The sequence below is a fragment of the Cupressus sempervirens genome, chromosome 1 (genome assembly GCF_028749045.1).
Source record: "Cupressus sempervirens isolate cs-2001-9-10 chromosome 1, ASM2874904v1, whole genome shotgun sequence".
NCBI classification, from domain to species: Eukaryota; Viridiplantae; Streptophyta; class Pinopsida; order Cupressales; family Cupressaceae; genus Cupressus; species Cupressus sempervirens.
Genome location: NC_143118.1, coordinates 631,423,904 through 631,450,502, shown reverse-complemented (window position 1 = coordinate 631,450,502; position 26,599 = coordinate 631,423,904). Strand labels below are relative to the sequence as shown.

The window sequence follows — 26,599 nt, the reverse complement described above, 5'->3', positions numbered from 1 at the left end:
TCTTTGACTAATCTCACTGAGGAGTGTTCCTTTGGAGCCAAACAGCCTAGCAAAATTTTGACAAACTCAAAGAGGTAATGAATTCATCCCCAATGTTGGCAATTCTGATTTTTCACTTCCTTCTGTTTTGGAATGTGATGCTTCAGGTGAAGGAAAGGGAGTTGTTTTGATGCAAAATAAACACCCTGTAGCATATGAGAGTAGAAAGCTCAAGGAGGTTGAGCGTAAGTTCTCTATTTATGATTAAGAAATGCTCACTATAAAGCATGGTCTAGCTAAAATTAGGGCATTGTTTGTGGTACATTTTTTGTTAAAACTGATCATTAAAGCTTGAAGTACTTGCTTAAGCAAAGAGATTTGAATGATAGGCAGAAAAAATGGTGTAATGTCCCCATTTCTGATCCTTCCTGCACAACACCAATTTTCTAGGGATTGGCCGATCAGTAGGGTCCTGTAGGCAAAAGAGACAAATAGGAACCCATCCAAGGGTTGCAGATTCACACAGGATATCTTCTGATTGCATTTCAGGGCTTTGTCTAACGCAAAGTAACGAGAATCAGAAATTGGATCGGAACCGGCAAGGCCGAATCGAATCGCAAATCGGCCATGAATCGGAATCGAATTGGCCATGAATCGGAATCGAATCACAAACCGGCCATGAATCAAAATCAAATTGGCCATGAATCGGAATTGAATCGGCCAGGAATCGGCAAATTAAAAAACCCTTGAAATTTAGTAACTCATTTCATAAACCCTCTATCACTGATTTGATTCACCGATTCACAAAAAATCGTTTGGATTGAATCGAATCGCATGAATTGCTTGAATCACCATGATTCTCATTACTATGGTCTAACATCACCAAGGTCAAAGACGGTTTCCTTAAATTTAATAGGGGGGCTCATTTAGTGTAGGACAGTGGTGAAAGGCTTTATGAGCCATTCTAAATGTTCAGAGACAACTTCCTAAATTTTAGGAGAACCCCTATTTTTTAGGAGGAGAATGTGAATTCACTCATTGACCACCTGAAGCTGGTCGAACTGAGTAGGAGGCTTTAGGAGCCATTTTTAGATATGCAGAAGCGGTCTTCTATTTTTATGGAGACTACCAGTTGACTTGTTGACCATCCAAAGGACCGTGGAGCATTGCAAGAGGCCTTGTGAGCATTTTCATTTGAACAGAAACAATCTGCTGCTTCTAAGGGGATTTCCTTTTTTCTTTTAGCAGACTGCCAGCTGGCCTACTTCATTTAGACATCACCCTTGGACTGGTAGCAGCATTTAATTTTCAGTTCAAAGTTCAACACTTCAACTAATGATTTCAGGAATAAAATTGAGTATTTTAGTAATGACTTGAATAATTTCAATAAAGTAATCATCTAATTAACTTACCTTGTATTATTTTACCACCATGGGTCATTGCCTAGGAAGACATAATAAATTGCTTTTAGAGTAACTTATTTTATTGATAAAGGGAGTCATAAGGGGTTAGAATTTTTTAACAAAAAATAAATTTGTAAAAACATTAAAAGTTAAGAGAGCCTAAAAAGGGATTAAGCTTCGTGGGAGAGAAATATGGTAATTTTGGAAGCTTTCATGGTTCCTTCCATGGATTGAGAAAATTGGAGTTATGCCTTTTTGGAAGACAATACTTTCAGCATAAGCAATCATGCTTTTGGGAACAGCAATTCTTAAGAGATCAGCTACCTACACATGTGAAACTATCACCCAAACATATTCTCACACGTTTTCATCAATCAGGGCTGTAGGAAAGATCTATTTTCAGCCATTGGTGAAGAGTAATCAGGGAGCAATCAGAGTTAAATGGCACATCCATTCTGTTTGGGCATCTTTACCAGCTTGGCAATTCATCTGCAAGCCAATTGTACCCTTGAAGAAGAATTTACCATCAAATCCTAGCTTGAACATGGGGGAAAAGGCCTCCCCAGGTTGCAGATCAGAATTCTTTGAGGTCAGATATCATGAATTAGACATTGAGGGAGCGTTGTGGTGAATAAAACAGGCTTATTCATTTCAGTTATTAGCAGCCCAGTATACAGATCAGACTGTACTTGATCTGTACAGGTACATAGACTTGTTTGGGGGTAAATAAAATTCAAAACTATTAACCCTTTCCTTAGTTTTTTAATAACTATCATTTCCAGCAATTAGATTTTTTTTTTTTTTTTTAAATTTTTTTTTAGGTTAAATTCAATACAAAGCAGAATCTCAGCACAAAACCCTAAAAAAAAAAATGTAAAATAATCACACCAATAAAAATTTCAGAACCTTAAGAAAAATCAGAAATTCAGAGAAAAGACAAAATAGTTAAAATTTGCAGTCTCAGACCAGGGGTGGATACTACAAATGGGTAATCAAAATTCAAGCCTATGACTTTGATATTGAGTATGTAAAGGGGAATAATAATATAGTAGTTGATAGACTATCTAGGAAACCATATTTGCATTGTATTACTAATATATCTGCTGACTGGCAGTCATATAATACAGCTGATTATGGGAAGAACTCACTTGCTAAAGATTTTTGGTAGGAAGAGTTCAAGATGATAAGTTCAAAGCAGCAAATGAGCTGATTCTCTACCAGGGACAAGCATACATTACACTTGATTCCAAAATGGAGAAGAAGATATTGAAAGCTTGCCATGATAGGTATAACAAGCTCCTTAGTATGTTTTGGCAAAAAGTCTTGTGTTTGACAGGTACCGAGCTGACACAAGGCACTAGCTGTCATCCACAAATAGATGGGCAAACCAAAATAGTGAATAAACTGATTGAAGGCTATTTGAGGAGTTATGTTACAGGTCAACAAACAGCATGGCTTTAATGGTTGCATTTGGGTGAGTATTGTTGCAACACTAATCATCATATGTCCATTGGAATGTCCCCCCTTAAGGTACTTTATACCTAGGTATCTCTTCATTTGTGAATCTAATTTTGATTGTAACTAGAGTTCCTAGTGCAAAAGATGTGGTTCAGCAAAGCAAGGACATTCTAAAAACTCTCAAGGAGAACTTGTGGCATGCTCAAAATTGACAAAATATGTATGTTGATAGGCATCGCATAGGAAGGACATCAGACAGGGTGTTCTTAAGGTTACAGCTTTACCAACAGTCCCAAAATTAGGATATAGAGGAAAAGTATTAAAGCCATGTTTCTATGGGCCTCAACTTGTGAGAAAGGTAGAACAAGTAGCTTATGAGCTGGAATCACCACCTAACAACTGAACTCGTAGTACTCTCCATGTTTCATGCCTGAATAAGGACCTTGGACAGCAGGTTACCACTTCGATGGAGTTTTCTCTACTTGATTATGAAGGCAAACTAATCCTTGAACCTGCAACAATGTTGAATACAAGGGTGGTAGGGAGGCTCTCCCAATGAGTTTCAATGAGCTCTTCACAAGGCCAACTCTAGGACCAATTAGGGTATCTCCTATCCCCAAACCCTACACCCTAAGGAGGTTTCAATTTACTTTCCCCTACTCAACTAAAGCTCTACTGTCAATTCAAGGTGTACTTCCCCTTTGAACTCACAAGGAGAAGTTCAACAACCAATCACCTAGGCCTTTCTCAGTCACCTTGCAGGAGTATTTGGCCATCAAATCAATTTGTTTCATAAAAAATTGCTTCATTTTGATTGAAATTGACCAAGACATTGGCAGGGCGACCACATTAGTTGATATTAAGTAAGCAAAATTCAAGCCTATGACTTTGATATTGAGTATGTAAAGGGAAATAATAATATAGTGGTTGATAGACTATCTAAGAAACCATATTTGCATTATATTACTAATATATCTGCTGATTGGCGGTCATATAATAAAGCTGATTATGGGAAGAACTCATTTGCTAAAGATTTTTGGGAGGAAGAGTTCAAGATGATAGGTTTAAAGCAGCAAATGAGCTGATTCTCTACAAGGGACAAGCATACATTACACTTAATTCCAAAATGGAGAAGAAAATATTGAAAGCTTGCCATGATAGGGATAACAAGCTCCTTGGTATGTTTTGGCAAAAAGTCCTCCATTTCACAGGTACTGAGCTGACACAAGGCAGTAGTGATCATCCACAAACAGATGGACAAACCGAAATAGTGAATAAACTGATTGTAGGCTATCTAAGGAGTTATGTTACCAGTCAACAAACAGCATGGCTTAAATGGTTGCATTTGGGTGAGTATTGTTACAACACTGCTCAGCATATGTCCATTGGAATGTCGCCCTTTAAGGTACTTCATAGCTATGTCTCTTCATTTGTGAATCTAATTTTGATTGTAAGTAGAGTTCCTAGTGCAAAAGATATGGTTCAGCAAAGTAAGGACATCATGAAAACTCTCAAGGAGAACTTGCAGCATGCTCAAAATTGACAAAAGATGTATATTGATAGGCATTGTGTAGGAAGTACATAGCGTTCTTAAGGTTGCAGCTTTACCAACAGTCCCCAATCAAGGGAAACAGAGCAAAAACGTTAAAGCCATGTTCTATGGGCCCCAAGTTCTGAGAAAGGTAGGATAGTAGCTTATGAGCTGGAATTACCACCTAACAACTGAATTCACAATACTTTCCATGTTTCATGCCTGAAGAAGGACCTTGGACAGCAGGCTACCACTTCAATGGAGTTTTCTCCACTTGATTATGAAAGCAAACTAATCATCGAACCTGCGACAATGTTGAATACAAGGGTGATAAGGAGGCTCCCCAAATGAGTTTCAATGAACTCTTCACAAGGCCAACACTACGACCTATTAGAGTTTCTCCTATCCCTTAGGAGGTTTTAACTTACTTCCCCCTACTCAACTAAAGCTCTACCATCAATTCAAGGTGTACTTCCCCTTTGAAGTCACAAGGGTAAGTTCAACTACCAATCACCTAGGCCTTTCTCAGTCACCCTGCAAGAGTATTTGGCCATCACATCAACTAATTCCATCAAGAATTGCTACATTTTGTTTGATCTTGTGAGCATTCTCTTGCCAATCTCAAGATTCCTAGTTTTTAGGTCTATTAGGCCTACTAGGTCTCCACTAGCCCTCCAAAATGGGTTTTTGGCTCTAACTTCAAACTCGTCCACATGAGCCTATGAACAAACTACCATTCTTGATATCCTTTTGGGCATTCTTCAAGATTTTTAAGGTTTTAGGTCTCTGGCCTCTCCGTACAGCACCAAACCCTAGCTGAGCCAAATTACAGAGGAATTAACCTAATTTCAAAGTTTTAAAGGGTAAGCCACCTAAATAGAGTCATCCACATCTAAATCTGTGTTCAAGACTATGTATGGACTCCCTCGAAACCTCCAATTCATTAGCTTGATTAAGTCAATCCACTCTTGCAAACAGAAAACAACTGATATTTCTTGCTCCTAACCGGGCTATGGCAGAGCTCACCTAGGCAAGACCTTAAAAACAGAAAAATGATGAAGGGCCACACCACCCTTACCAACTCATAACCAAGAATACAACAATATGGAGATAACAAAGATAAAATGCTTCCCAAGAAATTTTATTTTACTTGAAAATCCTTACTGCATCCACAAGATGATATCATAGATATAACATCTTCAAAAAGAACTTTACAAATTCTTCAACATAAGAGAATTCCCAAATAAGAGTCTATACCTTGAGAGCTTCCACACCTTCCAGCTTCCACCTTGAAGCTTGACCTTCCAGAGCTTCACCTTCCCAAGCTTGATTAGAAATGCTCATAGGTCTTGCTTAAATAGGCACTTACCACCCAATGCATGATTTATCCAAAACCTTCAAAAATTCCACCTACACACCTCGATAAATGGAATGACAACCATTTTTTTTTTTTTTTCTATTACGCCACCTATGCACCTCGAAAATAAAAATTCATTTTTTTCTTCTTTTCTCCTTTTTCCCTCTTTTTTTTATTTTTTTTATTATTTCTCCTCTAATTTTCGTCACTTTCTCTCTCCTCCACAATTTTTTTTTTTTTTTTTTTTTTTAAATTTTCCCATGCAAGATGCTCTTGCATCAAAAAACATGGTTTTTGATCTACAAAAAGGAAATTTTACTACATGATCATACTAACAAACCTCAATTGGCCGTGAAGATCCCACAGTGAGGTTTCACGATAGGGCCATTTTATTGGCTTAAACCCTGTTCAGGCCAACAAACTAGCTACCAAAGATTGAATTTTATTTAGGCAAGCCAAATTGTGCAAAGCTCAACTCTAAAGAAATAAAAGCAAGAAAAGAGACTAATCTAGTTATTTACATGGAAGGATTTGTAATTTCAATCCATTACACTCGAATTGCTCAAGTTGCAAGTAGACTCTAGTAGGTTTTCAAAAAACTATCACTATATTGCTACTATCTAAACTACAAAAACTTCATCCAACCCATGTACATCGACTTAAGAGGGCTTAAATATGTATCCTCAAACCTTGCACCCTTAGGAGGTTTCAATTTACTTCCCCCCTACTCAACTAGAGCTGCACTATCAATTCAAGGTGTACTTCCCCTTTAAACTCACAAAGGTAGGTTCAACTACCAATCCCTAGGACTTTCTCAGTCACCTTGCACGAGTATTTGGTCATCAAAATCAATTGGATCCTTCAAGAATCGCTTCATTTTGTTTGATCTTGTGAGCATTCTCTTGCCGAGTAGCCCTCCAAAATGGGTTTTTGGCTCCTAACTTCAGCCTATGAACAAACTATCATTCCTAATACCCTGTTGGGCATTCTTCAAGAATTAAGATTTTAGGTCTCTAGCATGTCCATACAACGCCAAACCCTAGCTGAGCCAAATTACAAAGGAATTAAACTAGTTTCAAAGGGTAAGCCATCCTAATGGATTCATCAACCTCTAAATCCTTGTCCAAGACTTCGTATGGACTCCCCTGACACCTCCAAGTCATTAGATTGATTATGCCAATCCACTCCTGCAAGTAGAAAACAACTGATATTTCTTGTTCTTAGCCAAGCTATGGCAGAGCTCTCTTAGGGAAAAACCTTAAAAATAGAAAAACATGTTTTCTGAACTTCTGCAATAAGGAAATTATAGTACAGAAACCCTATCAACAGACCTCAATTGGTCGTGAAGATCCCATGGTGAGGTTTCAAGATAGGGCCAGTTTATTGGCTCAAACCCTATTCAGGCCAGAAAACTAGCTAACAGAGATTGAATTTTATTTAGGCAAGCAAAATTGGACAAAGATCAACTCCAAAGCACTCTAAGCAAGAAAAGAGACTAGTCTAACTTTTTCCAAGGAAAGATTTGCAATTTAAATCCATTGAACTTGAATTGCTCGAGTTGCAAGTAGACTGGTAGGATTTTTCAGAAAACTGTCACTGTATAGCTATTATCCAAACTGCAAAACTTCATCCAACCCCCGTACATTGTCTTAGGAGGGCTTAAATATGTCCCCTTATCATAATCCAACAGTTGGCTTTGGTCCCTAACTGTTTTTCCTCATGATGCAATTTCTTGCAAAATCTTGTCATGCAACTTTTGCAAAGTTGCAAATGTTGTCATGACTAATGGAAAATTCAAAATTGCACAAAGTTGAAAAAATGTTGTCATGACAACATTTTTGCAACTTTGTGCAATTTTGAATTTTCCTTTACAACTTTGACTCCAAATGTTGCAGAATGATGTGAAATCATCCGTTACACATGTATGGCATCAATATACCTCACTTTGTGCATTTTGGAGCTATTTTGCTTACTATGCCACATTTGGCCCATATGACAACTTTTGGCCATTAGAATGACAAGTTTTTGCCCATCCTTGGCAATGTTGTGCAAACACATCCAAAACCTTTCTGGACCCACTTATTGGACTCTAGGATAGTCCTTATCCAGACCATGACCCTTGTAGGGCCTTACACACCAAAAGTTTTGAGGGTTACAAACACCTAAACCTAGGTGCTCCTGCACCAAATGGAAAAGAGGCTGAGCAGCAAATTGATTCTGGAACACTTGGTGAAATGGAAAGGACTCCCCATGTAAGATGCTACATGGGAAACAATAGACATCTTTAAGAATCCAAATTTGAAATTGCTTAAGGTCGAGCAAATAGAAATTGGAAGGATTGAGATAAGCCAGATTGAATAAGGGCTTGTAGGCCAGCCATGCGGCACTCATTAGCACCCTTTATGTTTATTTTATTTTAATTAAATAAATCGTGAAATATTTTTATAAAATAAAATTAAAAACATAAATAGAATTGTTCCATAGGCCAACCAAGGAACTAGTCTTTAATAATTTAAAATAAACTTTTTATTTTTATGCTTGAGCAGAGTCTTTAATAATTTAAAATAATTTTTTATTTTTATGCTTGAGCAGACTTAGGCCAACCGAGGTTAGTGTTCCTATTTACAGAAGGTGTTGTGTTGATTGAAGTATGCTTGTAAATCTGCTGTTTGCATCTCTGAGCACACAAGAGTATTTGAGATGAAAACCTCAAGATTCCAGCAAGGTAGGACAGATACCCTGCCCTTGCACAACAGATAAGAAAGTATTTCTGAATAGCAGATATCGATTCTCTTACATTTCCATTGCAGGCCAATCATGTTGTTGAAGAAGGTAATCCATTCCATATTAAGATTTATAAAATCTATCTTAGAGCAGCAACCTCGGTAGCTCTGTAGAGCTTGTTGCACTTGGGTTTCACCCTTTTTGAGCACCACACTCGGGCAGAGATGGAGTGCACAACTTTGAGGGCATCTCCACTTGTTTTGGAGGCAGCTTGGAGCAGCAAACTCTAGGTGCATCCCTTGGAGAATTTGCCCTGCTAGGGTTTACCATTTGCCCTCTAATTTGCATGCATTTGGTATTCACAGCTCTTTAAATCTGATTTATGGTGCAGAAATTCTGGGCACTGCTTGGCAGGTCATGCCCTAAAATCCATCGTAAAGATCAGATCAGCACTTTCAGTTGTAGCAACAGGATTTAATTCAGAAAATCAGATTTGTTGTTTAAATTTGGTTGCCTACATAGAATATAAACTTGTAGAACCACTTGCAAATAAGGGACTACTTGAAGAGGTTGCTTGTAAGAATTCCAAGGAATGCAAAGCAAATTACAAGTGTAAAATATTTGTGTCTTGTGCTCATCATTTTCACTGTGTGTAATTTCAATGTCTTGGGTGTGTATTTCAGTGTTGTTTCAGCATCAGGCAGTTATAGATTGTGATTGGAAGCTTTAACAAATATCGCAATAGTTCACCTAATTTTATGTTCAAAAATGTTTTATAATTGGAATCATGAGTTGGATATCATTATCAGTGACGCTGAAATTTCAAGATTGTTAAGCAGCAGTGATAGTCGAAGTCTAGAGAATGGAGAAATTTGGGACAGAAATCAGAACATCCCTTCAATGGTCAAACAAGATGGTTCACCTATAATCCAAAATGGGAAAAATTACATAAATTAAATCAAATTTCTGAATTCCATATATAAAAGCCACAAATGTACACTGTAATAAACATATTTGGCATTTCAAATTAAGCTAAAGAGTGATTCAAAGAAGTGATAGAACAAGTCAGTCCAGTGGGATAATTCGTGCTCCAATAAGGTAGCACATAGTTAAGTACACTGAAATAAAAGTATTGTCGTTAAGGTAGCTCAGCTAAGACTACCCAGAACAGAAATTAATATGCTCCAACCGCTAAACATTTGTTATTAACCAATCAGAATGATCGAGCCAAAATCAATGATGAGATTGGGCTAAATATTGTCCATAGTATGTTGCAATAAATCATGCAAAATCTCTTGTCAAGAAAGAAGTTGATAACAACAAAAGCAGTACACATATAAATCTCAAAATATTGCAAAATAAACTATTCTGCAAAAAGAAATTGAGAAATATGCTATAACTGAATTATCCTTTTATAAAACAAACAATGCAGCTGCGACAGAAGCTTTGCTGACCAGTTATGAAAAGAAAGATATAAACATACATGGGGAAAATGGGACACAGGAAGTAGAAAACTTTAGTATCAACCTGCTAGAGCTTCTCAAAGAGTCAAACGACACTTCGTATTTCCTCAATTAAATCAATGTTTGGATTATTTATTCACAACCACCTTGTGACTAAACTGCTAAAATTGAGAGAGAGAAAACCTCAAGCTACAGTCTACCAGTTTGGCAGAGCACATTTCCAAAATTACCCCAAGTTTAACTAATCCTAATCTTCCTTATATTCAGTCAAATAAGTAACACCTGTACTTCCCTTCTATTCTGCCAAGCTTCGCGCCAAAAAAATTGTTCAACAATTTCATCCCATATTTATTTTTGAGCTAAAATGTCTGTCTGCCAACCCCATTTATAGATTGGGAACAAAGGTAACCTGTGACAGTAATTGCAGTTTTACCTGTGATAGCTGGCACCTCGTTTATGATAATTGCCAATTGCCCAAACATTTGAAATACCACACATTTTAGGTTAACAAGAGAAAGACTATTTATGCACAATTGGGTGTAAATGGGAACAGGACCCACTAAATATTTTAAATAAGAGGTACAAGAATAATTAAAAGATAGAAAGAAAAAAAGGCTAGGCAAGACAATTCCAAACTGCATTGCAAGCAATGAGCTCATTTTGCAAGTGAACAGTTGAAAATACCTGAAAATTAGATGTAAGCGGTTATGCTCTGAGTGATCCTTGGCTTTTTGAACAAGAATCAAATGTATCAGAAAAGCAAAAAGAATGCAGAAGTATCCTTCCTGAATTTTCTAGCACACTATTTATTTATGTTTTCAATAGAACCAGTTTGCAGACATAACTAAGATAAGAATTCAAAGTTCAAACCAATACCAGACTAACCACAGCACACTAACAGTACATAAACATTGAAAGAAGTTCAGAATCAACTTAGATGATCATAAATCATGAAATTTACCAACACAAAGAAGTATCAAACTAAAAATATATTCTAAATCCTACAGTGAAAATGTAGCACAACTGCCAAGATTTCAAAAAGCCACCAACACTGCAACTAAATATATCAATACAAAAAGAAAATAGGACCTAGGAGTGGAGCCGTCTATCCTGATGCAAAAAGCGACATAGTAGACGGAAAAACATGCATTTTGTACTAAACTAGCAATTGCACCTTAGGGTGCAATAGGTACACCGAAGAGATATTTAAAAAATCAATTATGGAAATGATTGGGTTGATTTCTTTTTGCATCGATGACTATACATTTACTTAACCTTAACCCTAATTTAAACATTAACCATCATAAATGAAGATAAACTATGATACTAACCTTCACATGTAATATCTAATCCTGAAAATAATTATAATTGTAGACTCTAAATCCTAATCCTAAGCCAGATACTATGATTTCAATTAAAGATAAAGCCCTTTATGTTAGCTATAGTTATAAGCCTATATACAATTGTAACCCCAACATAACCACAACGCTAATCCTAATCCAAGCATTAAACAATAAACCTAAACAAGATCATAACATAAACTATAAACCTAATCCTGACAATAACCAGGCATAAACCTAAACTTTATCCTATCCTAAACCCCAAATATCAATCCTAATCAAAACCCTAGCCTTAACCATAATTACAACCATGATATAAATTATAGACCTAACCATAATTGTTATTATTAACCTTGTTCTTAATTCTAAATAAGATAATATCTCAAACTCTAAACACAACCCCAACCCTTAGCATAACGTAAAACAACCAAAATCTCAATCCTAACCATAAAAGCCTTAAATTTAACTATAACGCTAACCATATTCCTAATCAAGCCTCCATCAACACTCAAATTAAGGGTGATTTTTAAGTATGGTTTCGTTACTATATTACTATTCTTATTGTTTAAGAACGGAAGAGTAGTGCTACAAAATTTAACTTAAAAAAGGTTATTCTTAGAAACCTAAATGCATCAATGCATTATTTAACCATGTGTTATTTGAATGTTTTACAATGCAATGGAAATAAACAAACCCTTCTCCACTAGGATGTTTTCCAAGCCTAAATATTATAGACTAATTATCATTTTCACTCGCTATATCAAATTGTAGTCAGTTTTTCAATAATAGATTTAAGAGCTCGATCCCAGAATTAAAAAAAGGTAAATATTCCCAATCTAATTGCAAATTGGAGGCACCATTAAACTCATTTCCTAATGGATTGAAAAATGCAATGCCAGTTTTGCATGTTCTACAGCTGTCGGAGGAGGGGGTCTTCATGGAGACCATTTACAACTGTCGTGGGTGCCTAAGGAGGGCATAGCAAGCCAAGGAAGGAGAAAATGAGGGTTATGACCCGAATCCACGAGCTTCTTGCACTTCTGTAGGCACTGCTAGCCATCTGGCCAGAATTGTTCAGTCTTCAAAGCCCCTACAATTTTGTTCCATATATTTGTTTTCTTGGCCTGCTTTGCAAACTTTGGCTCAATACCAGTTTTCAGCCAAATCAGTTTCAAAGTTTGGGACATTTTCAGTATCTTATGATGATGTCTTTCGCCAGTGTCTGTTGCATCATCCTCATCTTCATGAGGGTTTCAGGGAGATAAGGAAGAGATGGAGAGAAAATGAAGGTTATGACCCGTATCCACAAGCTTCTTACGCTTGTACAGGCACTGCCGGACATCTGGCCAGAATTGTTTAGTCTTCAAAGGCCCTACAACTTTGTTCCATATATCTGTTTTCTCGGCCTGCTTTGTAAACTTTGGCTCAATATCAGTCCTCAGCGAAATCAGTTTCAAAGTTTGGGACATTTTCCGTTTCTTATGATGTTGTCTTTCGTCAGTGTCTTTTCCATCATCCTCGTCTTCCTAAGGGTTTCAGGGAGAGAGAAGAGATGGAGACACGCATTGTAGGGCACATTTTAATCTCAAGTTAAAGATCTTCATGTGGTACATTTCAGTATAAACTATAAGTTTGAATGCAGAGGAAATGAAAATTAATTAGTGCAAGATGATAGATCCAGTGGTTAGAATGTTATAAAATGAAAGCCCCTGGGAGAGAGCCATGCCTGGGAGTCGGAGCATTTCCATCACGCAGACTCCTAGTTGACTTTTGCTGGCCATGGGAAAACCTGGAATTAAAAGTCAAACTTATGGAAATGCATGAAAGTTAGTGGAACTAACACCAAACGTATGTAGTGTCATGAAGCGGCTATTTGAAGAAACTAAGGGTAAACATAATACGAACAAAGGATACCCTAGTCTGCCTTATTACCAAAGTAATTGACAAACTCACAATAGACGGGCTGCATTTCGAACCTGTTAGAGTAAATAATTAATTTATTAATTATTTATTCTATTTACTTAAGCTTACTTAAGTAAATACATTTATTTATTAGTTGTAGTCTAGGAGTTAGTTATAAATTGTTGACAATACGGGAGTTTGTTCTCTCCTAGGTCATACTTATCCTCTCACATTGTTCGAGGACTTTCCACCTTATGTGGATGTATGCTTAGTTGTCACACTTATCTCCTAGCATCTTCTAGCTTGTTCTAGAAGATTCCTGGAGCTCTTTATATTCGGGCTCCCTCATTGTATTTTATATATCACTTTTCATTGTTTATTGTAAATACATTTTCATTGTATTTCAATCATAGTAACGAGAATTGCCCAAAAATCGCCTGAATTGGCGATTCCGCGACCCGATTCATCCTGCGCGATTTTTTTTGAATCGTGAATCGGTATCGCCGATTTCTGGGCCATGAATTGCCTGAATCGGCGATTCAGGCGATTCATGAAAAAATCGCCAAAATCGCCTTAAAAAATCGGCTATGAATCGCCCACGGCATGTAAAAAGGGAAGTTGAAATTTTTTTTAAAATCACTTTTTTTTTCACTTTGTTTTTGACCTATTCTCTTTGTTATAACCCTAAAGGGCCTTCTATTTGTGAAGCATGAGTAGAAGAGAGGAAAAGTGAGAGAGAAGAAGAGAAAAGAAAAGCCATAGGTTTCCAACCGGTAAGAAGGAGGAGCACCAAAGAGATCAGCAGGCCATTTGGGGAGCCCATCAATTACTTTGGGAGCATTGAGGAGCCAATATCAACACTCCTCAACTCATTTGCAAGAGGTAACTGCTTTTTTTTTTCTTGCATGTTAGTGTATTATGCATTTTTTGTTAAATTTTTAATGTATTATGCGTTTTTTGTTAAATTTCTGTAAATCTTGAATGCTCTTTATTTTTACTAAGTTGCAAGCTAGGGTTTGTTGTTTTCTAATTTTTATTAGCTTCAAACTTTGATATTTTACATTAAAAAAATTTATTGCAGCAGCCTTTGCTCTCATTTTTCGCAAATTCCAATGGGTAAAAAAGATGAATGTTGGAAATATAATGAAGAGTTTCCTGGAAGAACCAAATATCAAACAAAATGCATGTTTTGTAAAGAAAAAATAACTTCCAGGGGTATTTATAGATTGAAATTCCACATTGCTGCTATACCTAGACATGATGTTACAGTTTGCACTCACCAAACTCCTGAGGCAAAACGCACTTGCTTAATGGCATTAGAAAAAATTGAAAAAGACAAAGCAAATAGGAAAATGCAAGTTGAAGGGTTAAGGGGTATTGGCTCCCATGTTCCCGCATCCGCAGCCACATCCACATCTGCATCTGCATCAGCTTCCACATCCGTAGGTTGTGTTGGAGAGGGTTCTTCTAGGCCTCCTTTTTATCCTAGTTCTTCTGCTCGTGCTAGTGCTAGTGCTAGTCGGTCACATACTGAGACGGAGTCCCACACCAACCTATTGCAGCCTAGAGTGCGGAAAAACAGAATGGATAGTTACTTTGTGCCCCGCACTACTCCTGGTTCCCAACCCACGCTTGAGGGCATGGGTTTGAACAAGGAGATTCACGATGCTGCCAGAAAGGAGATATGCAAATTTTGGTACTTTTGCAACATTCCATTTATTGCAGCCAGGTAATTTATTCTTTTTTCTTTGTTTTCTTTAAAGCTAAAATTAAAAGTAAAAGTAAAACTTTAATTATATCTACTTGTTTTATAATTTGAGTCTTTGACATCTAAACTTTTATTTGTGACAAGGCTCCTTATTGGCAGAATATGATAGATGCGGTTGCTATTTGTGGTCCGGGGTTTAAAGCCCCAACTGAGGCTGAGTTGAGCGGATACCTCCTGGATGAGATGGTAGAGGACATGAGGGTTGACCTCGAGGAGAACCGAAAGGAATGGACTGCAAAGGGTTGCACCATTATGACTGATGGTTGGACCGATAGGAGGAATAGAACACTCCTCAATTTTCTTGTATCCTGTGGAGGTGATTGATCATTCTACTTTCCTACATACATTGTAAATTTTGATTTGTTGAATGCTAATTCGTTAATGATCCATTTAATATTATAATTCGTTGTTTTGTTATTTGTAGGATATACCATGTTCATAAAATCCATTGATGCTTCCGCACATGTGAAAAATGTCACATATTTATGTGAGGCTATTGAGGAAGTTATAGCAGAGGTGGGAGAACAAAATGTGATCCAGGTGGTGACGGATAATGCAGCAAATTATGTTGCAGCAGGTAAACTTTTAACTTTGCAAGTTTTGAAAATAAATTTATTTGAATTTTGAAATTTGAGTTTCTAATTGACTTAAAATTGTTGTAGGTAAACTTTTGATGGAGAGGCACCCCACCATATTTTGGTCCCCTTGTGCGGCACACTGCATTGACCTCATGTTGGAGGAAATTGGCAAACTTGAGTTTGTCAAGTCATGTGTGGAAAGGGCAAAAAATATATGCAAATTCATTTATAATCATGCATTTGTCCTTAGCACAATGAGGAAGTACACAAAAGGCAAGGAGTTAGCTCGCCCAGGTATCACGAGGTTTGCCTCGAATTTCATCACCTTGCAGTCCTTGTTGACATCAAGGGATGGATTGAGGAGCATGTTTGTTGGGCAGGAGTGGATTTGCTCTTCCTATGCTACGACCACTGTAGGGTTAGATGTGGCAGATTGCATATTTGATGAGGATGGTTTTTGGAAACCCGCTAGAGAAATCCTTAAGATAAATTTATTGCAATTTAACATTTAGTATTTTGCTTTTACTTTAAGTTATATTATTTTATATTTAAGTTTTGACTCAAATTTTTTGTTTTACTTTATATGTAGGTCACTGAGCCCCTTGTAGCTTTGCTACGAACTGCTGATGGGGAGAAGCCCTCTATGGGCTACATTTATGAGGGCATGGATAGGGCCAAGGAGGCCATCAGAGCCCAATATGCAGGAGTGCAGGAGAGGTATGGCCCTATTTGGGACATCATCGATAGGAGATGGCAGAATCAGCTCCATCGACCCATCCACGCAGCAGCTTACTATCTGAATCCGGCATTTCGTTTCCGTCCTGAGTTCAAGGCTGATGCAGAGGTTCTCACTGGCTTATACACAGTGATTCAGAGATTGAGTAGCGATGAAAATAGCGCTGCTGCGATTGTTGAGCTAGACCAGTTCAACAATAAGGAGGGGCCACTTTTCTCTGGCAGGATGGCCATAAATGCTCAGACAACACTACAGCCAGGTAAAAATTAAATAAAATATTCAATGTTCATGAATCTAGATTCTAAACTTAAAGTTGATTATATAATGCATTAATTTTAGAGTTGTAATTTGTAAATGAGACTAATTGTTTTTGTTTTTTCCTTATTTCAGATAGATGGTGGCAAATGTTTGGGGCCACAACCCCAAACCTTCAAAAAATTGCCATCCGCATTCTGAGTCAGCCGAGCAGCGCTTCTGGATGTGAGCGCAGTTGGTCCATGTTCGAGCACATCCACTCGAAGAGGAGAAACAGGTTGACAGTGCAGAGGTTGAATGATCTTGTCTTTGTTCATTACAACCTTCGTCTTAGGATTAGACAGATTTTGGGCGCTGACTCCTCTCCGATCATTCTAGAGGAGATTGATCCAGAATCAGAGTGGATCACAGAGACTGTGGACCCAATCTTCACTGAGGAAGACCACGCGTGGGTTGACCAGGTGGATGTAGAGGCTGAGGCTGTGGCTAGGGCAGAGGAGGCAGCTAGAGCACGTTCAGGCATTGGTAGATGCACACGCGCACGCACAGACGCAGGCCCTAGCGACGTTATTCATGAGCCCATTGCCCATGCAGGGGACATGGCTCCGCGGTCCTCTAGGACCTACCTTACACGCCTTTCTCATAGGCAAACTGGATACTCAAAGGCTGAGGTTGAGGCTGCAGCAGAGCTAGAGGATGATGATGAGGATGATGAGGCTTGAGCTGGAGCCTTGTTTTTATATTTTGTTTACACTGTATAGATATTGATAGTGATACTGAATCACTGATAGACATATGTTTCAAACTTTCATGGATCTTCATCTTAGATTTATACATACATTTATGATTTGATGTCTTATAGATCTTCATGATTTCATCTTACTGATTCTATGATTTGAATCATTATGAATATTTGATTTTTATTTACTTCAGCTAGCATACAATTTACATTTTAGTACATAATGATAACATAGTTACGTATGTGATGGATTTTATGTTTCATGTTTATGTATGTTAGATTCTATTTGATGATGTTATAGTGTTTTTAAGTTATATTCAATAAAGGGTGCATGAAATAAGTCTTAAATTGTTAAAATTTTTACATTTAAAGGGTTTTTTCAAATTTGCCGATTCATCGCCGATTCACCGGCGATTCACCCCCGATTCATGATTTGATTCGGCCGTGCCAATTCACGTTACTATGGTTTCAATATCTTGTGGTCTCTCGTGTCCGTTTAGGGTTTTTCCCTTGCTCCATGCTCTTCCTCTCCTTGGCTTCTCTTTGACAAGTTTTCACATGCAGGTGATCTTGGACGTCTTCAGAGTTGGCTTTCATCAACTCCAACATGATATCAGAGCCTTCCTGCTGCAGCTTCGTTGAAGGATTTTTGATGCTGTGATTTGAAGTCACAAACCCTAGTTTGTTTGTGCATTTTTTCTTCAAATCAGGGGATCAGCGATTTTTTGGAGCACTTTCAGCCCAAACGGACACTACCATTGAATCCGGAAGGCCGTTTGCAGTCAGAAGTCATATAAAGCTTTTCGTTTTTGGAGACAGAGCTCCGAGAGGCATAATTTTTTTGGTTTCAGCCCTTTCGTACGGACTATACAGACGATCTTTGAGCCGAAAAAAATTTTTAAAATTGTTTAAGGGCGCACCGCCGCAGCGCAACTCAGCGGCTGCTGCCACTGGCAGCACCGCCGCAGAACTGCTGCGGCCCGACCGCCGCCAGCGGGCCACCCCGGCGCCGCCCATTTGCACTTCTCCGCCAACGCAGAGCTCCTTCTCGCTGCCTCTGCCGATGTCTGCGCCCGGGTTCTTCAGCTCCGCTCCGCCCGCTAGCTCTGCGCTACTCAGCCACATCTGCACCAGCGTGTACACCCTGTTCGGCACAGTCAACACGACCAACGAGCGACACGTGGCACGGGCGCCACGTGGCCCCCTGCCACATCTATCGTACCGCCACGTGGCCTCTTTTTAGTGGCGACGGCCACGTGGCCGTCAATTTTAAGCCTGTAGTTTGCTGATGTCAGCATGACATCATCCTTGCATTAGCATCCTTCTTGCACCTCTCCTTCAGGTTCTGTTTGGGAGCTACCTTTGATTTTTTGGCCATAACTTTTTGCATACGAAGGTATTTTTCCGATCCGAAAGAAGCGCCGAAAAGCTGGTTCCAAGATGGAGACTTTGGTGCAAGTATTTTTAGGTTTTGATGCTTTTTTATTGCCTGATTTTAGTCAAAGTCCGAAGTTATGTTTTTGACTCCGGCAAGCATATCTTTTGCGTCCTTGAAAACTTTATATTTTTGGAAAGCTGGTTCTGTCACCTTTTCAGAAATGTAGTCATTTTTCTTAGTTTTTGGCTCATGCTCTTTCTATCATAGTTTTGGCGTTTTTGTTATATGGTGAATATTTTGAGTGTTTTACGCCCGAAGATCGTTTTCCTAGCATGGTTTCCTTTGTTTTAGGCTGTACTTTGTTTTTTTGCAGCTTGTTTTCAATTTTGATCATTGTAGCTATCATTTTGAAGCACTTTTATGTATCGCACTGAGAGAAAGTGTCACTCTTGCATTCCGGGGGTCATGAACGTTGTTTTGAGTCAATTGTACATGCACTATTTTCATAAAGCACCATGGGGGGGATAGTTGTTTGCTGTTTTAGGCATTCTCCCTTTGTCAAGTGAGTGTCCCTTCCATGACATTAGCCCATGTAGCGTCAGTTTGACCATGTCTTTATAGGTGTCTGTACCTCTTTCCCTCTCTCGTCATTCTTGGTTCGTCTGCAGGAGACTTCGGCCCACCTTCTCAGTTGCCTGTCATCACACCCCGTCTGCATTAAGGGGGGGTTATGCTGTTGTTCTAATGCATCCTTGGTTCGATGGTTCGATAGTGTGAACTATGTATTCAATGGTTGATCCTATGTACAAGGCGATTGCAGTGGCTGGCTACCTATGCATTTCGGTGAGATGGATCATCTACCATATAGACATGCTCAGTTCGTGCCTTCTTCTTCCATGGAGGTTTTTCAGATCAGCAGTTTGGCAGATTTTGCGGCTCTTCATGCTTCAGTAATGCTTCTTCATGATCTCTCTTTGTTCCTGTTTTAGGGAACATTTCCCTAGTTGGAGGCTTCTTTAGTTCTTCACTAGGTTTTTACCTCTTTTTGGGGGAGAATTTTTCCCACGTGGTTTTCTCTCTTTCTCCATTTTCAGAGGTTGCATTTTCTTGCATTGTACATGGGTACCTAACATGGCCTCGTTGTCGAGACCCATTATGCATTCTGCATTCTACATTTCATCTTAATTTTGTGAGCTTAAGGCATTTCCCTAAGTTGCACTTAAGGGGGGGTGTTAAAGTAAATAATTTATTTATTAATTATTTATTCTATTTACTTAAGCTTACTTAGGTAAATGCATTTATTTATTAGTTGTAGTCTATGAGTTAGTTATAAGTTGTTGACAATACGGGAGTTTGTTCTATCCTAAGTCATACTTATCCTCTCACATTGTTTGAGGACTTTCCACCTTATGTGGATGTATGCTTAGTTGTCACACTTATCTCCTAGCATCTTCTAGCTTGTTCTAGAAGATTCCTGGAGCTCTTTATATTCGGGCTCCCTCATTGTATTTTATATATCACTTTTCATTGTATATTGTAAATACATTTTCATTGTGTTTCAATATCTTGTGGTCTCTCATGTCCGTTTAGGGTTTTTCTCTTGCTCCATGCTCTTCCTCTCCTCGGCTTCTCTTTGACAAGTTTTCGCATGCAAGTGATCTTGGGCGTCTTCAGAGTTGGCTTTCATCAACTCCAACAGAACCTGCCTCCTGAAAGTATTTTTAATATCCAACTTCAATGGCGCTGCTAGAGTGAACTGGAGATTAGTTGGGGCAGTCATTGAAAATTGATGTGAGTATTTGGCCATCGACTCTTATATTCGGCTTTTAGATTTTTTTAAATTTCTTTTACAATTTTGAGACTTGTGACACCACACATTTGCAATACACTAATATGAGTTTTTCCAGATTTTGAAGTCTCTTGAAATCATGGTAGTATTCGCACGGACATTGCAAACAGGAACTTTTTTCTCTCCCTCTATCCAATATTCAGAGTGCTTTCCCCAATTATTAAGATTAAACATATGCAGATGTGCCAGGGATTTGTACGCGTGGCGGTCTAACAGATGTTGATGTCTCCGAATCGAAATTCTCTCACATAAAAGTCATTTAGGAGGCCATAATTAGTCGCAGAATAAACGGCCAGAAACATCGTCATCCTCATACCAATACAGCAAAAGACAATTCAAATGCACTGGGGATCAAAAAACTGTCAAAAGAAGAGCGCAACAGCAAGCGAGAACGTGACATTTGAAAAGAACACGCGAATAGCCAGAAAAGTTTAATACTTACAATTTCAGCTTCTGTTCACTTTTTTCCGCAATCGATAGCGCTCAGCATGTGTAGAGCGGGGTAGCCCAGATGATCTCGAAATAGATCGTAGACAATTCCAACAGTAACAATCCAAATTCAAACAAATGGTACCGGTCGTCCTCCTATTTTCCTTCACGCCATCCTCCACCAAGAAGACTGTACAGGCCCTCGCACCAACACATTTTGGGATTGAATTTCTCCGGAGAAAAGATTACAGAAACAGGCTATCGTGGATATGTTTTTAGGCTTACACATGCGCTGGGGTTTGGCCTGTGTATCCTATTCGTTTGTTTTTTAATTCAGACTTGAGCACGACACTTCTCTCGGCTGTGGACGCTTCCCCGCGTACGAAATGGCTATTAACTAGCAATCGGCACCTTGGTGTGCGATAGGTACGTCGAAATATATGTTGAAGATAAATTAAGAAGTTTAGTCTATTTATTTATATACATTTGTGTAATATGTGGTAGCTTAAAATCAATTGTATGTCCACTTAAAAGGATTCATAAGTGTCTTAAACAAAACTTTTTATGTGAGGAGAGAAATAGACTTCTCACTCCATTACCAATAGGTTCATGTTTGAGATCTACCTATCTCTATATTAAAATTATAAAATTATATTTATGATGATTGTTGCACAAATTTTAGCATCAATATTTTGGGTCATAATCATGATTCATCATCACATGCCAAAATATCATTCCTAGTGGAGTATGAATAGTTGATGCGAAAATCTCAGATACAATTGATCCCATTATCTTTATATGATGGGTTGTGGAAATCTATCTATTGTAAATATTAAATTTATACTTTATTAAATAAATATTGATTCCATATGACTTTGACTCTCTTATTTTGCCATATGTGGTTACCACTTGCTTTTGTTAGGGTTTTCCAGGATCCGAGGAAGCTGGAGGGTGCTTAGTTTTCTAATTGTAGATAGTTGAATCTAAATGCTCCAAGTAAAGATGGAGTGAACAATTAGTGGTAGAGGAATCTAAGCAACAATAAGCTCAAGGCATTGTTTGATGACACCAACATTGAAACATCTGCCAAAATTGTCTTTACACGTCTCTAAAATCTAGTCAGTTGCATTTCAAAGACATGTGACGCCTCTTTATCTACATGCAGTGCATAAACAAAATAGAATTTGCCTTGCAAAAAACTCATTACTATTTCCCTCACCTAAGCTCCTGAAATTTAGATAAAGTGGTAGAAGGAAACATATGCATTACCAACCTCGTTGGTTTCTAATCCAGCCATTGATTGCATTGTGAATCATCCTTCACACCCTTATCAAAGGACCCACACACTATTGCACGTGAGTTCTCTGGCAGATGGCCTCCACTATAATCTAGATCACAGAAATAGAAATTCCAATCTAGATCAATATGCTTCCCTTACATTTTCCAGTCTCTTGGGCGTGGGGAAATGTTTTTCCTTAGCCTTTGTCATGAATTTAAAGATTCAGTGAGCACAAATGTAATAGAGGTTCCATGAGAGGGAAGCTACATCATGGGATTTATATGGCCTCGCACAAGATACAAAATAGTAGAAATATGTAAAACAACTTTACATGACCGCTAGCATGGTTGCATACAACTTCCCTTCGTGGAATTCAATTCTTGAACCGGTAGAAATATTTACAGTAGGATGTATATTCCGTCTATTTAAAAAAAAATTATTACTATTTTTTTCAAAATGACAAGTCGTCATCCCTCACAACCCTAATGCATTTGATGGCCATTAGGCTTTTAGCTTTGGTGCTAGTTATTTAGAGAAAGAAATACTTATATTTTATTTGAAAGTTGGATAAAATTATAATTGGATGAAGCAACTTTCAAGATGGATGCCTAAGGATACATCTAACTATTGAAAAATATATTAATCAATTTTAAACATAAATAAATTGTCCAATCAAACAAGCACATCAACACACTATTTGTTTGTGAATCATTTGTACACACACACACGCACACACATATAATAAGAGATAAATATTGTGTTAAATATTTTTTGCATTTTCCTTTTAGATGAAGACTATATATAGTATTTTTACAACATATTACATAGTTTTAGGTTACGGTAAAAACAGGTTTTGAAGGGACCTCGAAACCCTTTCACATCCTCAAAAAGGGAAAAAAAAACAAGATATCTATCAGGAAAGAGTCCTTAAACCTACTAGAAGTAGCACCAAAATCAAGTTTTACAAGGTCTTGAAACCACTAACAAAGTCCAAATAAAGTACCCAAGTTTTACAAGGACCTAGAACCTTCAGTACAGTTTAAAAGTAAAAACCAAAAAAAGGACCAAACACGGTAACCAGATGTAGCAACCAGCAAACAGAACCAAAACAGGAACCCTACCAGAAAAGAAGACCCAAGGAACTATTGCAGTTCCAAAATCATCTTAGCTGCCTCCTTACCAATCTTAGCCATATCTTGGATGGAGTTAGCAGCCGAAGAAGCAACAACAGTCAAGGCTTTCTTCCTCAAACTTTGTCTTGTCCTCTTGCTAGGGCCCTCTGAAGATATGGTTCCTTCATTAGCTCTTTTGCCCAAGGTCACCGCAGCAGCACAGATGCTTGAAGTAACATGCTCCATTTTCGTTCCACTTTCCTTGATAAGCATTCTAAGATTCTGCTCATAATCCTTAAGTTTTTTTGGGATATCTCCCATTTGCACCTCCAAGTGTTGGATAATAGCCCAATCGGTCTCCTGGTTATGTTGCAAGGTTTCCACTTTCTTCTTCACCTCCATTATTTCATTATAAATCCAAGAATTGACACAGAGGAAAGAGTCGGCTTTTAGTTTGGTAGAATGCAGGAAGGATAGCTTGGTTTCCCTTTTCGGGGAGTCACCCGCGTCTTCAGCAGTGGTGTGTGGTGAGGGGCCAACTTTATCAATTTGTTCCTCCCCATCCAATGGCTCCTCCTCACTAGACACCATAGGGTCAAGTTGACTAGGGACCTCCTTATCTTGTCCCTCAGTCTCCTTTACAGGATTGGAAGCCTTCCCCATGTTTTCCTCCTCACTCAAAATGGTTGTATCATCAATTAAATTATCTTTCTCTTTATCACCTTCCCCGGACACAGTATGAGTTCTCAAACTTGCTCTACTCTGAGTTATCCTCAGTTGTATCTTCCCCTCTCCCTTTCTCATTTTTTCCTTTCGTTTCCCAATAACCTTCTAGGTTAGAGCTAAACTCCCCAACATTCGTCCCTTCCTCTTCGTCAAAGACATCCTTTTCTGAGCCTTTAGTACTCTCCACCTCTGTATCCTCTTCCACAATTTGTCTTTGAGAGCTAGAGGGTTTCGGTTTTGCATTATCTTTCTCTTTAACATTCTCATCAATTTTACCTTTTAAGGATTTAGAATCCTTATGTTTGCCAGTGGAGGGAGATGAAGCATTGGATTTATTTTTACAAAAACCCTCTATGAGCAAAATCAGACCTTCATGTAAGATGGGTCATGACTCTTTCTTTCTATGGGCATTCAAGCTTTGGAGCAAAGAGAAATGCAAATAGAAAGGGAAGGAAATCCTGTCCTTGTACCTAAAATGGTTAAGAAAAACAAAGTGGAATTTGTGCATCCTTTTATTCTTACCATCAAGGATAAAGTACTCACGAATACAGCCAAGCACATCATGCCAAATACCTTTAATTTGTTGCACATCGAAGAAGTCTCCATTCTTCTCCAATTGCATCTCCTCTTCATCCGTCTTCGAGAATTTTTTGTAGGCTGCATCGATCAACTAAAGCCTTCTCATGAAAATCTCCTTTCAAGGGATGGTCCTTATATTACATAGTTATTATATTTATTTTCGATATACTTTTTATAATTATAATATCTAATCCATGTTCTATAATTTATATATAACATAAAATTACTATGTACTAATTTCCTACTCAAAATAAGCACATTAGAATTGATTTATGTATGAAATTATTTGTTTCAAACAATAATCTGTGTATATTGCCCTATGAAATGGGAAATTTATTTTTTAAAATTCAAGGAAACTATAAAGTAAATTAAAACACTTTTTAGAGTTAGAAATAAAAGAGGAATCTTTTAATTTGATGCTATTTATTTACTATTATAATATATTTTTAAATATATGGTTTATTTAATATTTTTCATAACTTTGTATTATGTATATAAGGCATAGGTAAAACAATATTAATAATTGAGTTTACTGCAATGAGTTTGAGTTGTAAACAATAAGTAAAGTAGATACATCCTTCGTCTTTTAGTTAGTTGTTATTCATTTATAATTTGTTGTTGGTTGGTTTACCAGCTTCGTAGTGAATTATTTTATCTCCAAAATTGTATAAATGAATATCAACTATACATCCACTTATTGGATACAAATGTCTTAAACAAAAAATTGAATTGGAGAAGAAAATTAGGCTCCTTACTCTATTAGAAATAGTTTCATATTAGAGGTCTTTTTCTTCCCCTCTCATTTCATCTTTCCCACCTCCTCTATCTTCCCTAATGTCACATATACCTCTCTTATCTCATTCTCTCTCTGCTTCTCTTTCTCAACCTATGCCCCTCTTTTGTCCTCTCTCTCTCTCTCTCTCTCTCTCTCTCTCTCTCTCTCTCTCTCTCTCTCTCTCTCTCTCTCTCTCTCAAAATAAATATTGAATTTATCAAGTTAATTAATAATCCATGAAAAAGTGAAATTAAAGTTTTGCATGAAATATTATACAAGAAAAAACATACCATTTTACATTCACACTCACTAATTAAGAATTTGAAAAATAAGTTTAACAAGTAAAACATGATGCTTGGGGACATAGATTTTATATGCAAATTTGAAAAAGAATATTGTGTCTATAACTATCTTCCCAAATTTAGTGTTGTCTGTTTACTCAAATCACACTTTTGCATGTCTAATGTTTGAATTGCATTAAATGTTTGAAAACATGTACACTACTTTTGGTGCATGTACACCTTACATTATTTCCCACCAAAACAAGTTACAACCTAGATAGCAACCAATTGACTAGGTTGTTTTCTTAGAACTATTCCTTTCCTCACAACCATCAATTATTCTTAAAGGAAACTCTAGTTTTTTAAAAAGATGCTTAGAAAAAAATAGAAGATTAAATAATTAATTTTAAAAACCACAAAACATACACTTCACTTTTTTTTTCACGAGTGATTAGTTTGCTAGTATTTTCACATTACTATACATGTTAGTGGTTGTACATGTAGGCTTCTCTAAGAGTAGTTGTAACATTTGAAAAAAAATATTTTGACTATCCATTGATTAATGTCCAATGGTCCTATTTTAGGGCACATAGTAAGGCTTAGGAAAAAGTTGTGGAATCACACTTTACATTGAGCAATTGCATTTTCTTCAATCAGCCTAATACATTTGCCTAAATCTTTCTATGGCTTTTTCAACAATTTTGTTTTTGGGCATATCCTATTATGGTTGCAATCTAGGCAATGACATCTCTATTAACATTTTTACAAATAGTTCACATGCATCGTTCATGCTACTACATTCTATATACATATCTACCAGGAGATTTTCAACTATTTTCAATTGTCCTCTAATGTACAAGCACACTATGTTTAGTGACTCCCATTTGAGGTTTGCAAATTTGAGCCTGGGCTATGAAGATGCTAGAAAAGTTTGTGCATTTCACACAACCATACCATT

At 37.5% G+C, this 26,599-nt stretch overlaps 4 protein-coding genes across 11 annotated transcripts in view; 3 read left to right on the top strand and 1 right to left on the bottom strand.

Moving 5' to 3' along the window:
- LOC149579504 (methionine aminopeptidase 1D, chloroplastic/mitochondrial-like) overlaps nucleotides 1-21,340 on the bottom strand; it is a 180,321-nt gene extending 158,981 nt beyond the window's left edge. For 3 of the 8 annotated variants that reach the window (XR_016365146.1, XR_016365148.1, XM_089833285.1), the window contains exon 1: nucleotides 20,903-21,340. The gene's annotated coding sequence lies outside the window, so the exon portion shown is untranslated. The remainder of the gene's footprint in view (nucleotides 1-20,902) is intronic. The other 5 variants (XR_016365143.1, XM_089833275.1, XM_089833303.1 and 2 more) reach the window with 3 other exon arrangements.
- On the top strand, nucleotides 14,400-15,151 carry LOC149579507 (uncharacterized). The gene is made up of 2 exons (XM_089833331.1): nucleotides 14,400-14,886; nucleotides 15,010-15,151. The coding sequence occupies exons 1-2, from the start codon at nucleotides 14,468-14,470 to the stop codon at nucleotides 15,029-15,031; spliced, it is 441 nt and encodes a 146-aa protein (XP_089689457.1). The 5' UTR covers nucleotides 14,400-14,467; the 3' UTR covers nucleotides 15,032-15,151.
- On the top strand, nucleotides 15,358-15,987 carry LOC149579506 (uncharacterized). Its single transcript, XM_089801969.1, has 3 exons — nucleotides 15,358-15,502; nucleotides 15,588-15,931; nucleotides 15,976-15,987. Exons 1-3 carry the CDS (start codon nucleotides 15,358-15,360, stop codon nucleotides 15,985-15,987), a joined length of 501 nt encoding a protein of 166 aa, XP_089658095.1.
- LOC149579505 (uncharacterized) lies at nucleotides 16,004-17,351 on the top strand. The gene is made up of 2 exons (XM_089833318.1): nucleotides 16,004-16,498; nucleotides 16,630-17,351. The coding sequence occupies exons 1-2, from the start codon at nucleotides 16,147-16,149 to the stop codon at nucleotides 17,214-17,216; spliced, it is 939 nt and encodes a 312-aa protein (XP_089689444.1). The 5' UTR covers nucleotides 16,004-16,146; the 3' UTR covers nucleotides 17,217-17,351.
- Nucleotides 21,341-26,599: the final 5,259 nt, after the last annotated feature.